General features: G+C 43.6%; 1 protein-coding gene across 1 annotated transcript in view; it reads left to right on the top strand.

Moving 5' to 3' along the window:
• LOC132378489 (dyslexia-associated protein KIAA0319-like) overlaps positions 1-16461 on the top strand; it is an 80594-nt gene that overhangs the window by 17703 nt on the left and 46430 nt on the right. The window contains exons 3-4 of the mRNA XM_059945431.1: positions 842-1602; positions 10452-10641. Of these exons, the coding sequence (XP_059801414.1) occupies positions 842-1602; positions 10452-10641 (951 nt within the window). The remainder of the gene's footprint in view (positions 1-841; positions 1603-10451; positions 10642-16461) is intronic.

Below are 16461 nucleotides of genomic sequence, written 5' to 3' on the forward strand. Positions count from 1 at the left end.
GTTGCCCTTCTACCTTAAACCATTATTTAAAGGAATCTGAGAATCCCCCAATTCCCTTAAAACTTTATCAGATGCTTCAGAGGATGTTGGGCACAAGGTTTGGTGCAGAGACTAGCAAAGAATGTACCCCTGGAGAACTACTCTACATATGAAAGACAACAAGGAAATCAAAACAGGGTTAAGTTATGTTGGTTCTCAACTGTGCCCGTCAGTATATTCCTGGGTGTGTTGGTTGTTAATGCAAACAACACATTTCACTGTATGTTTCATGTGATAAATCTGAATGTGAACCAGAAGTCAGGAGTAATTTTATAATAGTGAGTTAACTACTTCTAGCCAATGTTCCTTGTCTATTCCTTGTATCTCAGCTCTAAGTATATTCAAGGACTGAGTATCCAAAGCCCTGTGAGTTGGAGATTTTGGAAGATTCACAGCCCTCTTAGTCGTAGTGTTGGATGAAATGTTCAGAGGAATTGGGTATTTTATTGGGTCTTTGCAGATAATTCCCTGAAAGCAGTGTGGCCTGGCCAGTACTTATTCCTCAGCTAACTGGTATCTATCTCATGGTATCTATGCTCTACCTGCTGTACATATCCTTAACCTGAAGGTGCTTCATAGATCCTAGATGGTTTGGGATGGGAATATAGGATGCAAATGTAAGTCTGTGCTTTTTATGCATGATTGAAAAGTTTGAGTAAGTACCAACCATGCATCCCTGTGATACCCTGCTGGTGTAATTTCGGAACCAAGGTGTCAAGCACGTTCCTTTCTGCTGTTGTACACATGTAGTCTTTAACAATATTCAATGTCACTTCAGCTGTGGCTTATAATATTTTCACAGGGACTCTTTCAGATTATTGCAGCGAAACAATTCGCTATTCGGATGCTATAGTTTCTCCCAACCTGAAGACGGCCAAAATCCTAAGGGTTCCGCCAGCGGTTTCGATGTCTGAATGCATATCAGCTTGCTGTGACTTCGCTGACTGTGACTTGGCTTGGATGTTTGAGGGTCATTGTTACATTTTGAGCTGTCAGAATGTGGAGGAATGTGAACCAAAGAAGACCAGCACCATGGAGTCTTACTTAACCTTTGTGCGCAGGTCGAGCATGCAGGCAGCTTCTTACAAAAGCAGGGGATATTCCATGGGGATGCAGGAAGAAGCAACTTCAGTGGAGGGGGACAGTAATCTGGAAGATCTCTATGCGAAACACTTGAGCTTCGATGATGCTATAGCAGCAGATTCCACAGGAAATGACAAGGAAATGCCCATTACTGGTGGGAATTTACAGGATTCCAGCAAAGATCAGGAACCGATACGTGGTTCACAAGGCTGGTTTATGTGGGACTCCAAATATGATCTCAATGTGTCTCCAGTGACCACTGGTAAGCTTGGTGATAAAAATGAAGAGGTTAAGTCAGCTGGGATTCACGGCAGGGTTCCTCTAGATGTGGCTGCTCCAAAGAATGGATCTCAGCTAGAAGAGTGGGGCGACGAGACAAAGGAGGAGGCAAAAGATACTGTGACGTTTCTCCCACTGGAGGTGGTGCGTAAAGAAGATCTTCAGCACAGTTCAAATGAAACTAAAAATGGCATTCAAGAGGTAGGTTGTTAAATCTCGCCATTGTTTTAATTTTATTTTCAATGTTTCTCCCCACCCCCTATGGCTTTCAATGCTGTGTACTAATTATTGCAGAAATACCCAGTGGTAATCAACTTCTAGGTCTAATGCAAAAGTTCCAGGGGTATGTAAGCATATGATCAGAGGAAAGGAGAAGTTTGGGGTGGCACTGGGACAGAACTGACATTTCTCCCATGTGCTCTAGTGTGCTTTAGGGAAGTTCTCCCAAAAGTAGAAAGGAAAAGCAAAATTATATTTCAGATGCTGGGGACTGATTTCATAAACAGAATGCTGAAAATTATCAGCAGACTATGGAAACTATTATCAGCATTACTATTATCAGCTATGTCTATTATCAGCAGACTTGTACATCAGTCAATGAAAGTAAGCATCCAGGTACAGCAGGCAGTGAAGAAAGCTAATGGCATGCTGGCTTTTATAAAAAGAGGAATTGAGTATAGGAGTAAAGAGGTCCTTCTGCAGCTGTACAGGGCCCTGGTGAGATCCCACCTGGAGTATTGTGTGCAGTTTTGGTCTCCAAATTTGAGGACGGACATTCTTGCTATTGAGGGAGCACAGCGTAGGTTCACAAGGTTAATTCCCGGAATGGCGGGACTGTCATATGTTGAAAGATTGGAGCGACTGGGCTTGTATACACTGGAATTTTGAAGGATGAGAGGGGATCTGATTGAAACATATAAGATTATTAAGGGATTGGACACACTGGAGGCAGGAAGCATGTTCCCGCTGATGGGTGAGTCCAGAACTAGAGGCCATAGTTTAAGAATAAGGGGTAGGCCATTTAGAACAGAGATGCAGAAAAACTTTTCACCCAGAGTGGTGGATATGTGGAATGCTCTGCCCCAGAAGGCAGTGGAGGCCAAGTCTCTGGATGCATTCAAGAGAGAGTTAGATAGAGCTCTTATAGATAGCGGGGTCAAGGGATATGGGGAGAGGGCAGGAACGGGGTACTGATTCTGTATGATCAGCCATGATCACAGTGAATGGCGGTGCTGGTTAGAAGGGCCGAATGGCCTACTCCTGCACCTACTGTCTATTGTCTATTGAAAGAGGAAACACAAAGTACACCGCAGATGCTGTGGTCAAATCAAGGTGTACAAAAAAGCTGGATGAACTCAGCAGGCTGGGCATCATCCGTTGAAAGAAGCAGTCAACATTTTGGGTTGAGACCCTTCGTATGGAAAGAGGGACAGTTAGTGCTTTGGATCCTGACTTTTCATCAAAGCTAGAAAAAAATTAGACATCCAAAGTTGGAGAGGAGGGGGAAGTGAGAGAACAAAGGTAATACTTGTGGTAGGATGGAGACCAAGAGATACAGTATTGCTGACTGAGAGACAATGATGATGGTTTGTTTATGTACCAACAGCAGCTCCCTTGTTCCTCTTCAAGTCTGGAGTGCTACATTTGGTAGCCATAGTGGCATCTCCACTGCAGGATCCAAACATGGACTGGATGGCCACCTGTTCCATCTGCAAAGGTGACCTTGAGCTTCCAGTTGCCTGCAACCCAATTTCACCCAGAACCTCTCTGTCTTTGGCTCCTTTGCAATGTTTCATTGAAGCTCAGTACAAGCTCAAGTACATTATCCATCTTCTGTCAAGTCACGTTACTAGGCTTAACAGTGAATTTGACAACAGCCTGCCAGGTCCTGATGAAAGGTCATAAATTGGTAACATTTGTTCTGTGTTTTAATTTTCACAGTTGCTGCATGTCTTATATTCAGATTTTAATTTTAGATTTCCAGTATTGGCAGGCCTTTGCATTTTATTATTTCAGAGTTCTAGTCTAATCCTTTTTCCTTACTTTTCTCTCTTGCTCTTTTTCTTGGCTTTTTTTCATCTCCTTCGGGGAGATTTTGCACAATTAACCAGCCTTTGTTACCTCCCTCTGTTGGTAGTTCCATCATTACTTGATTCATTTAGACTCTCTTGGTCTCCACCCAGTCCTGGACATTCCCTTTGTCCTCTCACACTATTCCTGCCTTTCTGTAACTCCATTCCCAATTTCCATCCCCCCCAGTTCTGATGAAAGGTCATCAGGCAGAAATGCGAAGCAACAAACCATCTGCTGGAGCAACTCAGAGGGTTGAGCAGCATCTGCAGTTGAGAGGAATTGATGTCTCAGGTGGAAACCCTGCCTCAGGGCTGACAGTGTGGCCTGAAATGTTAATTCTGTTTTGCTCTTCGTAGATGTTTCCTAAACTTGCCAGCCTTCTCTTTTATGTTCAGTGTACTTATTACTACCTTTCCTATCAACAATAATCCACCTTAAGAAATGGTAGTAAATTAAAAATGATTCCATTTAATGAAGTTGCCCCAAATCCAGATATTAAACTGCACCACAACAGAAGTTCAGTAGTGGCACACAGTTATGGTTACATAATTGGGGAAACTGAACGCATCCAGTTGAGTATGTGGTTCAGACTTGGAGGTTAAGATACTGACCTAAACAGCCATCTACTCTCACTAAAAAGGGAATTCTCCAAGTGTTGTCAGATATGTGCACCTCACAATACACCTAAAGGTGGATTATTTAATTGTTATCACAGTGTAATGATAGAAGCACTGAAGCTGTGAATGTAGGATTACAAATTCAAGCCTCTGCTTCACTGAGCATTGCATTGTGTTTGGTGTCACCCAACCAACTTTCTAATTGCTTCCACAGCAACAATGAAACTAAAGTGACATCAGTAATCCATTCAGCTCCTCCTTCACCCCCATTCAGGGCCCCAAACAGCCCTTCCAGGTGAAACAACACCTCACCTGTGAACCTGCTGGGGTCGCCTCTTGTATCTGATGATCCCGATGTGGCCTCCTGTACATTGGTGAGATGTGTGGTAAGTCGGGGAACTCCTCTCTGTCTGCCAAAAGTGGAACTTCCCAGTGGCCAAGTATTTTAATTCTGAATCCCATTCCCATTCCGACATGTTGGTCCACAGCTTCCTCTAGTGCATGATGAGGCCAACTTGATGGCATGAATGTCAACTCGTCCTTCCGGTAAAAAAATTTTCCTTCCTATTCCCACTCTGGCCTCTTACCGCCTCTCACCTCCCCCTGGGTCTCCACCTCCTTCCCTTCCTTCTACAGTCCACTCTCCTCTCCCATCAGATTCCTTCCTCTCCAGCCCTTTACCTTTCCCACCCACCTGGCTTCACCTATCACTTTCTAGCTATCTCCTTCCCCTCCCCCTCCTTTTTTATCTGGTGTCTTCCCCCCCCCCCCGGCCCCCGGCTTGAAACATTGACTGTTCTTTCATTTCCACAGATGCTGCCTGACCTGCTGAGCTTCTCCAGCATTTCGTGTGTGTTGCAATAAAATCTAAAAAGGGATTTTTTCCCAGCATGTTCTGGTTGTGATAATGTGTAGTCCATCACCTGCAATTTTATTGTTTGTATTTCATGTCCCTTGTGACCTTCCACTAAAGCCAAAGAAATGCTTTCAAACTGTAGTTGATGTATTGCAGAGACAGATGGTATATTATTTCCCCGAGACAACACAAAACTGGACCAGGACATTTGGAGAATCTCCAATACTACACCCAAATGTCAGCCTAGACTTTAGAACTTAAGTTCCTGATTGACATATAAAGCCATAATCTTCTGATCTGGCTGCAAGGTTTTTGCAAATAAAATGAAGTGTAGTGTTTTGTGCTTAATGAAGCCTGGAACACATTTTATTGAACACCAAAACCTCAAAACAAAAGCATGCTAAAAATCTTTATGTAACAATGTCATACTGTCAGACCAGCCTCTTAAAGCAAAACCCCATCTCAATTATATTAGCCTACACAGGCCCTCTCAGAATTCACTAAAACCAACATGGTGAACCTGTCTGGAGCTCAGAGGAGCTGCCCGACTCGGGTCCTGTGTTCCATGGGTGGAGGAACCGCAGGTGCCTGTGGCTCATCCAGAGGTGGGTTGACATGCTCATGGTCACGTTGTGACGTCAGGGGTATGACAGGGGAATACTCCAAATCTTGGTGGGCTGCCTTAAGGTGATTTACCAAAATATGTTCACGTTTACCCTTCTTATCTGTGATAAAAGACTTTTCTCCCCATTTCAAAATGCAGAACGGGCCATTGTAAGGTGGCCCAAGGAGATGCTGGTGTACGTCATGGCAGCTCAAACAAACGAGGCAGAATGCGGGACAACAGAACCTCAAGAGTGCTGTACGTCATGATGGGAGGCAGGAACAGGAGAAAAGGAATTTTATTGAGTGAGGAGGGTGGGATGCTTTCGAGAGGCTGACCGGGCAGTTGTGCCATCAGGAATGAAATCACCTGGCACTTGTAACTGCAGGTGGTATACCAACTCTGTCATGGACGACTGCAGCCCCAGTAAGATCCATGGGAGATGACCATGCCAACACTCTTTGGCCAGGGGAGCCCGCAGAGCAGCCTTTAGGGAGCGGTGAGACTGCTCACATACACCACTGGACAGTGGGTGACGCACCGCGGTGTGATGTAGCCCAATGCTGACATGCTGGGCCATTGCAGCCCACGGGTATGGGATGAGTTGGGACTACAGTCAGAGGGAATATCAGATGCGGTTTCAAACTGAGCTACACAGGTGCTGATGAATGCCCGAGCCTCACCTGCGGCCGTTGTTAATGTTAGTAGAATGAACTCTGGCAACCGCAGGGGGTGGGGAGGGGAGGAAAGGGGACCAACAAGGTCTACATTGATATGGTCGAACTGTTGTTCAGGGATCTCTAAAGGCGCCAATGTCACCTGAACATGATGGTTTATTTTTGTCCGCTGGCACTCCACTCAAGCTACAGTCCAATCAAGCACATCCTGTTGAAGGCCGTGCCACACAAACTTCAGTGCAGCTAGTTTCGTGAGGCCTTCTGGCCCAGATGCAAGAAGCCATGTATGGAGTCAAAAACAGTCCACCTCCAGTTTGCGGGCACGATGGGGGCGAGGGCGACAGGTTGAGACGTTGCATAGGAGAGAAAACCCAGTTGCCCCAAACTTAATGTCAGCCAGCTGCATGCCCGTGTCTGATGTTTGGTAAGCATGGGCCTCTTGGTCAGTAATTTAGTCAGCTGTCATGCCGAGATAGTCAACTACTATGTGAATGGCCTCAAAGGCTGACCATGAGAGGCAATTGGCCACGGCATTATTTTTCCCCTTGATATGTCGTATATCCGTTGTGAACTTGGATATGTAGGCCAGGTGGCATTGCTGCTGTGCAGATGAAGGTATATTTTGGCCATTGAGTGCACGAGGGGTTTGTGGTCAATGAACGCTGTGAAACTGTGGCCTTCTAGAAGAAAATGAAAATGGCAGATGGAGACCGAGAAGCTCACAGTCTAACAAGCTGTACTTCCTTTCAGGGGGACAGAGCTGCTGGCTGAAGACGGTGAGCAGCTGCCACACACCTCCGACCAACTGTTCATACACAGCATCGTCTGAGGCATCATTAGTAATAACTATGGGTGCCTTGGGGAGTGGGTGTGCCAGTAAGGTCACATTGGAAAGAGCTCGTTCGGAATCGTCATGTGCTCTGATCATATTCATTGACCAGCCAAGCACTTGATTAGGGCTACTGCCTTTAAACTCACTATACGGTGGAGCAGAAGTTCAGGAGCCTGTGGAATGAAGCGGTTATAGAAATTTACCATACCTAAAATCTGTAGGTTTTTTTTAGTGCGGGGCGGTGGGAAATCCATAACAGCCGCTATTTTCAATTGGAGGAGTTTCGCCCCTTCAGTGGATTTGCAATGACCGAGAAAGCAGGGTTAATAATCAGTCTGTGTTGGCTTAAGTGCTCGAAAACTGTGCGGAAATGGGATACGTGTTCGGATTTGGATGCACTGGTGACAAGTATGTCATCCAGGTAAACAAACAGAAAATCTAAGTCTTTTATACAGAGTCCATCAGCCGTTGGAAAATCTGTGCTGCATTCGTCAGTCCAGCAGCGTGCATAGAAGCTCTATAAGGCCAGGCGGGGTACTCACGGCTGTTTTGGGAATGTCCTCTGAGCACACGAGTACTTGATGGTAGCTCCTAACCAGACTGACTTTGGAAAAAATTACCTTTCCAGCTAAACATTTCAAAAGATCTTGGATGTGTGGGACCGGGTAATGATGGGGTGGTGGTGGTCTTGTTAAGGTGTCGGTAAACAGCATATGGACTGCATTGGCCAATATGTTCAATAACTCTAGAATCGGCCTAGAGCATCAGAGTCACCAATGTAAAACAAAGCGAGGTATTTTATGCTTCATGACACCCATAGCACTTTTTATTGAACTCCAAGACCTAAAACAAAAGCGCACTAAAAAACATTACATAACAATGTGGTTCTGTCATACCAGCCTCTTCCAGCAAAACTGCAGCTCAATGTCGGTGTTGTGAATTATGTACATTTCTCCCAATGATGTTCCCCTACAGTACCACTTAGTCAAAGCAAATAGAGACAGACTCAGCAAATCAGGCAACATCTATGAAGAGGAATAAACAGTTGATGTTCTCCACCATTTTGTTTGTGTTGCTAAGGTTTCCAGCATCTGCAGAATCCCTGATGTTTATGACAGAGACATACTACTGGGATAACATCTGATCGGAGGAGTTGGGGTAGAAGACAAGATATATTGGTTTCTCTTGGAATTAATTATAGCTGCCACTTTGCTGTACAAGTACCGGCCATTATACATTGCTATACTCAGTCCAATAGGGACCTTACCCTAAGCAGGGCTTGAATTTCAGAAAATGTCTATGTTACTATTAATATTGCAGAATGAATCTCAAGGTAGTATATGATAACATGTACATATTTGATAATAAATTTACTTTGAAAAGTGAAACATTTACTGCTTGTAATTTTAAGAATAGGAAATAAAGTCTGTTAAATATTTTAAACATTTAAAGATTTTTATTCTGATTGAAATAATCAAAATAGACCAAAGTATCAGGCAGCTTTTGCTTTTTGACTCATTTTGTCCCACTTTTCCCCTTTCACACAACAGAGGTGGGATACGGATCTGTGAGGGCTGGCTGTTTAACGAGATCACATAGAATGCTGCTTATGTGTGTACCATGCAACAAGAAGCCAGGAAGGAATATATAATATGTATGGGAGTGATCACTTGCAGGAGATGGGGCAAGGATTTTGTATGGGATTCACTGGGAAAAGAGAGATGGCATCATTCAGTGAGGGGAAGTTTGTACTGGGGCAAGATGAAAGCACTCAAGCATCAATCATGTTTGAGGTTCTGGAGAAGTGCATTAAGAGACAGGAAATAGACCTTTCCTCAGGACCTGACAAAGGGTCTCGGCCCAAAACGTTGACTGCTCGTTTCAACACATGCTGCCCGACCTGCTGAGTTCATCCAGCTTGTTTGTACGTGTTGATTTGACCACAGCACCTGCAGTGCACTTTGTGTTAAGTGATAGTAGTGTCATCAAAATGCTAAATGTGCAGAAAAAAAGCCAATTTTACAAAGACAGAAACACCAGTGTTGATAATTATTGAAGATTGTATTTAGCATTTCCAAGGTTATCAAGCAAAGGGGTGGTAGTTGGGACAAGCTCCCACTACCTAAAAGTGCTCCTCATGGCATGTGTCTCAAATAATCTCTGACAACCAAGTCCAGCTCGTGTGGCTTAGCCTCTAAGCCCGGCGGAACTGTTTCTACTGACAGGAGAAGGGGCGGAAGTGGGTCCTGGCGCCTTAAAACCAGTGCTTCGGGTAAATGGAGCTCATCAGCCTGGGAAGGCAGTCCATCTAAGAGAGGGAAAACTCTGATTTCAAACCTCTGCTGCCTTGTGGCCATGCCCACTCATGGAAAAGGCTTCGGGAGTAAACCCTGAGGACAAATCCGGAGCTGGAGTCCCTGAGGCAGTCTGACGTTGCCTTCAACCTCGTTCTGGCAACTCCTGGAACGTCACTGCCAAGCTGTATCGGCCTTTGCCCTTCCCTTGGACAACATCAGTGGTGAGGAGAGGGGAGACTCGCTGCTTGGACAACTGCCAATATTCCATACAACCTTGCCCAGGACTGCACCCTGGAGAGAACACTCCAGTAGACTTTCCAGGCGCAGATCCATGGTCTCGCGAGACAAACGGATGCCCTCCTCATCATCATCATTTAGCATTTAGGATAGGTTGGAAGTTTCATTGAGCTGAAGAGGTACCAGCCTTCATTTGCTGTCTTTTGTGCTGAAGGAAGTTGTGAAGCATGTACTGGGATGTTGCTGTCTAGCCATGCAGAAATCAAGAAAGGCATATAGAATAAGGTTTGGGTACTATGAGTGAGCTACATAAGACCTGAAAATACCATTGCCAAAATATTACATCTGGATAAAAAGAGAGTGGCACCCTCAGTCCCACATTTCTCATGGGAGGCAGGGAGGAGGGGAAATTGTTGGAAGAATTTTGGATATGTTTGGTAGCTTGGTGTGAAACCATGCAAGGGTTGTCACAAGGAGCAGGAGCACTAGTGGAAGATATAGCCTGGTTAACCAGGTTAAATGCTGTTGCAGAGGATGAGTAGTTACTATAGACACAGATGTTCATGTGGATGTGGACCTCTTGTGTATTCTGCTGGGAAGGATGAAAGCAATTTAGAAGCTGAGATGTTTGGTGTGAGCTCTGAGCACATACAGTACGTCAGTACTCTGCATTGTACACATCCACTAGGGGGCGCAGCATGCACCACTAATATGAGGCGATCTCGACAGAGCATTCCTGGTGTATATTTCACAAATGTAATTATAATCTTTGAAAGCTGTCCTCTCTGATGCTGCTTATTTTACAAAGTAATGGCTGCTCCTTTCTCCATTTACAATTTGTACTTTTCCTTTACCAGGAAGGCGTCTTTTCTTCAAATTCATCACTTCCCAAATCAGTCACTGCGATTCCTGATTCAGGGACCACCAACTTTGCAGTCACACATCAGGAAAGGCCTGGAGAAGGTGTACAAGTTGTAACTCCCATATCTGATAATTCTCCAACTTCACAGTCTACTGTCACAGAGTCTGCAGAAAATAAACAACAAGGTATTGAAGTATTTTTTTATCTGTGAAAAGAAAGACATCTTAATGTAATGTGGATTATATATTGGCTTTTTTAACACAAGTTATTCCTTTTGTTTGCTTGCAAAGATTGTTAAATAAAGAAAGGTGAATACCTATCAGTAAGTTACAAGGTTACAGCACAGAAGGTAATTCAGCTAATCATCTTCATCATGCTGTTTAAAACAACTATTCATTGGTCTACTTCCCTCCTCCTCATAGACTTGCTATTGTTTTCCTCTTCAAGTATTTATCCCTTTTTTTGCACACCCAAGTCACACCAATTCCGCTCAAACCTCTAATGAAATATAGCCACTGTTGTGCCTTTTTTTGTAATTGCATCAATATGTTGGGCCCAGGATAAATTTTCAGAGATGTTGACATTCAGGAATTTCCCCTTCCTGAAGTCCTTGGTCTTACTGATGTTGAGTGCAAGGTTGTTATTGCGATGCCACTTAACCAGTTGATCCACCTGTACTCATCATTGTCACCATATGAGATCTGCCAACAGTAGTTGTGTCTTTCTTGAGGTACACCAGAGTTGATTGCCAGTGAGGAGGAGATGTTATTTCCAATCGATATTGACTGTGGTCTCCTCATGAGGAAGTCAAGGTCTGGTTACAGAGGTATTGCTATTGTCCGGGTGATTCAGGACCAAGTGGAGAGTCTGAAAGATTGCTTCTGCTGTAGACCTATTGTGGTGATAGGCAAATTGTAGAAGTTCCAGGACTTTGCTTAGGCAGGCGTTAATTCTGGTCACGACCTACCTCTCAAAGCACTTCATGTCAGTAGTTGTGAATGCAACTGGGTGATAGTCATTGTGGCAGCTCACCCTGCTCTTTTTGGGCACTGATATGATTGTCACCCTTTAGAGGCAAGTGGAAATCTCCAACTGCAGCAGTGAGGTATTGAAATACCCTACCTGGTACGCCAATAGGTCCTGACACCATGAATATGTTCTGATGTTGGCCTCCGAAATAGATATTACAGACTCACCAGATGCTGTATGGATTCGCACAGGGTAATTTTATTCTCCATTTCAAAGCGTGTAAAAGAGGTATTGAGCTCATCTGGGAGTGAAGCATCACAGCCATTGATGATGTTTGACTTCACCTTGTAGTAAGTAATGGCTGCAAACCCTGCCAGAGTTGATGTGCATCTGATACTGACTCTAACTTCAATTGGAATTGTTTTTGCACTCATGAGATAGCTCCCGAAGGTTATACCTGGACTTCTTGTACAGTTCTGAATCACCAGTCTTGAATGCTACAGATCTAGCCCTCATCAGACTACAAAACTCCTGGATTGTTGCTGGCTTTTGGTTTAGATATGTCCGGTATACGCTTGAGGGCACACACTCATCCACGTAGGTCTTGATAAACTGTGGCATTTTCATTCAGATTCAAAGTTGGGTCCAAAAAAATATTGTCCAGTCCACGGATTCAAAGCAGTCCTGTAAGTGCTATTCTGCTTCTTGGTCCTCACCACTAGTGTTGTGGTCTTTAGACCCTGCCTATGCCCAGGAGTAGAAGTACAGCTAGCTGATCAGACATGTGGCTGATGGTGGTCAAGTGTGTCGGCTCCTCTGGTTCACAGGTGACACGTTGGTGGTATTTGTTCAGGGACTTCTGCAATTGGGCCAGATTGAAATTCCCACAGTGATAGGAAAGACAGCAGAGTGTGCTGTCTCGTGACCCCTGATGACAGTGCTCAGCTCCTCCAGTGCCTGCCTGACGTTGGCTGGAACATACATTGCTACCAGGACGATGGCAGAAAACCCGCTGGGCCGATAAAATGCATGACACTTGTCTGCAAGATGTTCCAGGGCAAGTGAGACAGAACTGTCGTGTCTGTGCACTATGATGAGTTAATCATGAAGCATACTCCTCCTTTAAGAGACAATTGACCTGACTCTACAGTGAATGGTGAAGCCGTCTGGATTGAGATGTCTTTGCATCCAGAAACTGTTTGTTTATTATTTATTCATTGAGATACAGCAAAGAATAGGCCCTTCTGGCTTTTTGATCCATACTGCCCTGTAAACCGTGATTTAAATCCAGCCTAATCACTGGGAAATTACAATGACTAACCGGTACGTCTCTGAACTGTAGGAGGAAATGGGAGCAGCTAAGGAAAACCCCACAGGGATTACCTACAGATACCTTACAGATTACATTGGAGTTGCACTCTGAAATCTACCACTTTGAGCTGTAACAGCTTTGCACTGACTGCTACAGTACCGTGGCACCCAATGGCAGGAATTAGCCATGTCTCTGTGAAACAAAGTACACAGCAGTCGCTGATGTCTCTCTGGTACTGCAATCTTGCTCTGAGGTCTTCAGTTTTATTTTCCAGAGACAGTACATCTGCCAGCAGTCTATAGTCCAGTGTGTCTTCCCCGCTTCCATTTTCTTAAAAGTGCACTTCACTTGTGACTCGAGTCTACCACCCAGGGTGTGTCAGTTCTGAAGATCAATAGATTTTTAGTCTTAAAGTAATGTTACTTACTGAAGTACACATGGCTGTGACTGTGGATTTCAGCTCTATTTGTTTTAAATGGGAATACTTGATGATTCTCATTGGAGTTGCATTCAAAGAGTCCCCATTTATGGGTGCCATCTTGAAATGGTGATTTGATGACCACAAATAGAATTTACCACTGAAATCATTAGTCACTTCAGCAATCACTACTGAAGTTGCATCACTGATAGAACAGCTGAGGTCAGATGAGGTTAGATGACCCTACTCTCGGAAACTCCCATACTGATGTTCTGATGTTGGAGTGAACCTTTTGTGTGAAGTACAACATCAATCATTATTGTGTTTCCCCTTGATGCCCATTGACTTCAGTTTTACCAGGACTGCTTGCCGGAGAAAAAAGTAACATAATTTTCCTACTAGCAGGGCTGAGGTTAAACATGGTTATGCTGGAGACATAGCTTTGGCCACTTTCTTCCCAATATGCCATTCTGGTCTGTTACCAGCTTACTTGCATCTCTGCATCCTTAAAGCCATTGTTGTTCAAATGCTGCCTTGACTGTCCTTGATAGCTCTCTCCTCTGACCTCTGATGTCAACTCCTTGATCCATTTTGAACCAAGACCATTTTCATGTCTGGTGCTGAGTACTGCTTGGAGGTTATTACTGACTATCAGACATTGTTCATGACTCCTTGCATCACTTTGTTCTTGAATGGGAGTAAATTGGTTTGATTAATTACCTAATTAAGTTAGTTTTGAACAGGACATAATCGAAGCAATTTCCCTTATTTTTGGGTAGATGCCAGTGTTGTAATGGTATTGGAAGAGCTTGCGTAGAAGTGCAGCTGATTCTGAAATACAGGTCTTGTGTTACTGGCGTATTCTCTGGTCCTATACCTTCCATTGTGTACAGTGCTCCTAGTCATTTCTTGAATTTTTACTGCACATTAAGAAAATTACAAAGTCTGCCGACTACCATGTTAAAAATATAGTGAGTTAAAGGCTAATGTCTCAGCAAGAACTCATCCCCGCACTTACTTTGAGTTGTCACGGGTCTCTGTGAAAAACCCCTCGGACAGCTGCAGCTCATTCAGAACTCTAGCTGCTGCTAGAGTCCTCACTAACACCAAGAAAGTACAACATATCACTCCAGTTCTCAGATCACTACACTGGCATCTGGTCCGCTAGAGGAGTAACTTTAAAATATTACTACTGGTTTATAAAGCGCTGAATGGTCTAGGGCCAAAAGACATCTCCAATCTCTTGCTGCATTATGAACCTTACTGAGTTCTCATGTTGTCTGAGGTGGGTCTGCTTACCCTCCCCAGGGTCAGAACTAAACATGGTAAAGCAGCTTTTAGATACTATGCTCCACATATCTGGATTAACTTTTTAAAAGTTTCCGATGCTTAGAACTTTTCTTTTTGCTCTAGCTTTAGCTCTAGGAGAGCTCTAGCTCTCCTGCACTGTAACTTTTATTTCTTTATTTGTATGTGTAATGCTATTCTCTTTATATTGCTTGAAATTTGATGTTTGAATTTTATACCTTCTTTTGAACTGCCTTATGTTTGAAAAGTGCTAGACAAATAAACTTTCTTGCTTTGATACGTAAAGTGATTCAAATTGTTTGATCGGTTTCTGTGATGTTGGGGATCTTGGGGGAAGAGGAGTTGGATCATTTACTCAGCACTTCTGGCTGAACGTAGTGGGGAAGGTTTCAGCTTTGCCTCGTGTACCTGTGCTGGATTGTTTCATTTGGCATGGTTGAATGACGCTAAAACTTGAGCTTAAAACTGTAGATGGTTTTGAAACCAGCTACTAAGTTTATCTACTTCAACTGTCTGACCATTCAAGTCTAGACATCCCACTTTGCAAGCCAGTTCCAAAAATTCTTATGAGGAGTGCAATGCTAGAACTTTTTAGTAACCGAATTTGGTTCTTGGCAGCAGTGGCTGGTTCATTAGGTCTTAATCTTTTCTGTTTTAACATGGCTGTTACAATGTCGAGTGGCTTTGTAAGCCTTTTCTAAAAGGATTTTTGTGTAAACATCATAGTGTAGGTCTGGAACAAAGTCAGCAGATTTTACCACATGCAAAAGTTTGGGCACCCCTGGTCAAAATCTCTGTTACTATGAAGAGTTAAGTGAGTAGAAGATGAGCTGATCTCCAAAAGTCATGAAGTTAAAGATGAAACATTCTTTTCAACATTTTAAGCAAGATTAGTGTGTTATTTTTGTTTTGTACAATTTTAGCGTGAAAAAAAAAGGAAAGGAGCACCATGCAAAAGTTCAGGCACCCCAAGATCTTAATTAGCTTGTTAGGGCTATGGCTTGTTCACAATCATTGTTAGTAAAGGCCAGGTGATGCAAATTTCAAAGCTTTATAAATACCCTGACTCCTCGAACCTTGTCCCAACAATCAGCAGCCATGGGCTCCTCTAAGCAGCTGCCTAGCACTCTGAAAATTAAAATAAATGATGCCTACAAAGCAGGAGAAGGCTATAAGAAGATAGCAAAGCATTTTCAGGTAGCTGTTTCCTCAGTTTGCAATGTAATTAAGAAATGGCAGTTAACAGGAACGGTGGAAGTCAAGTTGAGGTCTGGAAGACCAAGAAAACTTTCCGAGAGAACTGTCGTAGGATTGCTAGAAAGGCAAATCAAAACCCCTGTTTGACTGCAAAAGACCTTCAGGAAGATTTATCAGACTCTGGAGCGGTGGTGCACTGTTCTACTGTGCAGCGACACCTGCACAAATATAACTTCATGGAAGAGTCATCAGAAGAAAACCTTTCCTGCATCCTCACCACAAAACTCAGAGTCAGAAGTTTGCAAAGGAACATCTAAACAAGCCTGATGCATTTTGGAAACAAGTCCTGTGGACTGATGAAGTTAAAATAGAACTTTTTGGCTGCAATGAGCAAAGGTATGTTTGGAGAAAAAAGGGTGCAGAATTTCATGAAAAGAACACCTCTCCAACTGTTAAGCATAGGGGTGGATCGATCATGCTTTGGGCTTGTGTTGCAGCCAGTGGCACGGGGAATGTTTCACTGGTAGAGGGAAGAATGAATTCAATTAAATACCGGCAAATTCTGGAAACAAACATCACACTGTCTGTAAAAAAGCTGAAGTTGAAAAGAGGATGGCTTCTACAACAGGATAATGATCCTAAACACACCTCAAAATCCACAATGTACTACCTCAAGAGGCGCAAGCTGAAGGTTTTGCCATGGCCCTCACAGTCCCTTGACCTAAACATCATCCAAAAACTGTGGATAGACCTCAAAAGAGAAGTGCATGCAAGACAACCCAAGAATCTCACAGAACTAGA

The sequence above is a fragment of the Hypanus sabinus genome, chromosome 20 (assembly GCF_030144855.1).
Source record: "Hypanus sabinus isolate sHypSab1 chromosome 20, sHypSab1.hap1, whole genome shotgun sequence".
NCBI lineage: Eukaryota > Metazoa > Chordata > Chondrichthyes > Myliobatiformes > Dasyatidae > Hypanus > Hypanus sabinus.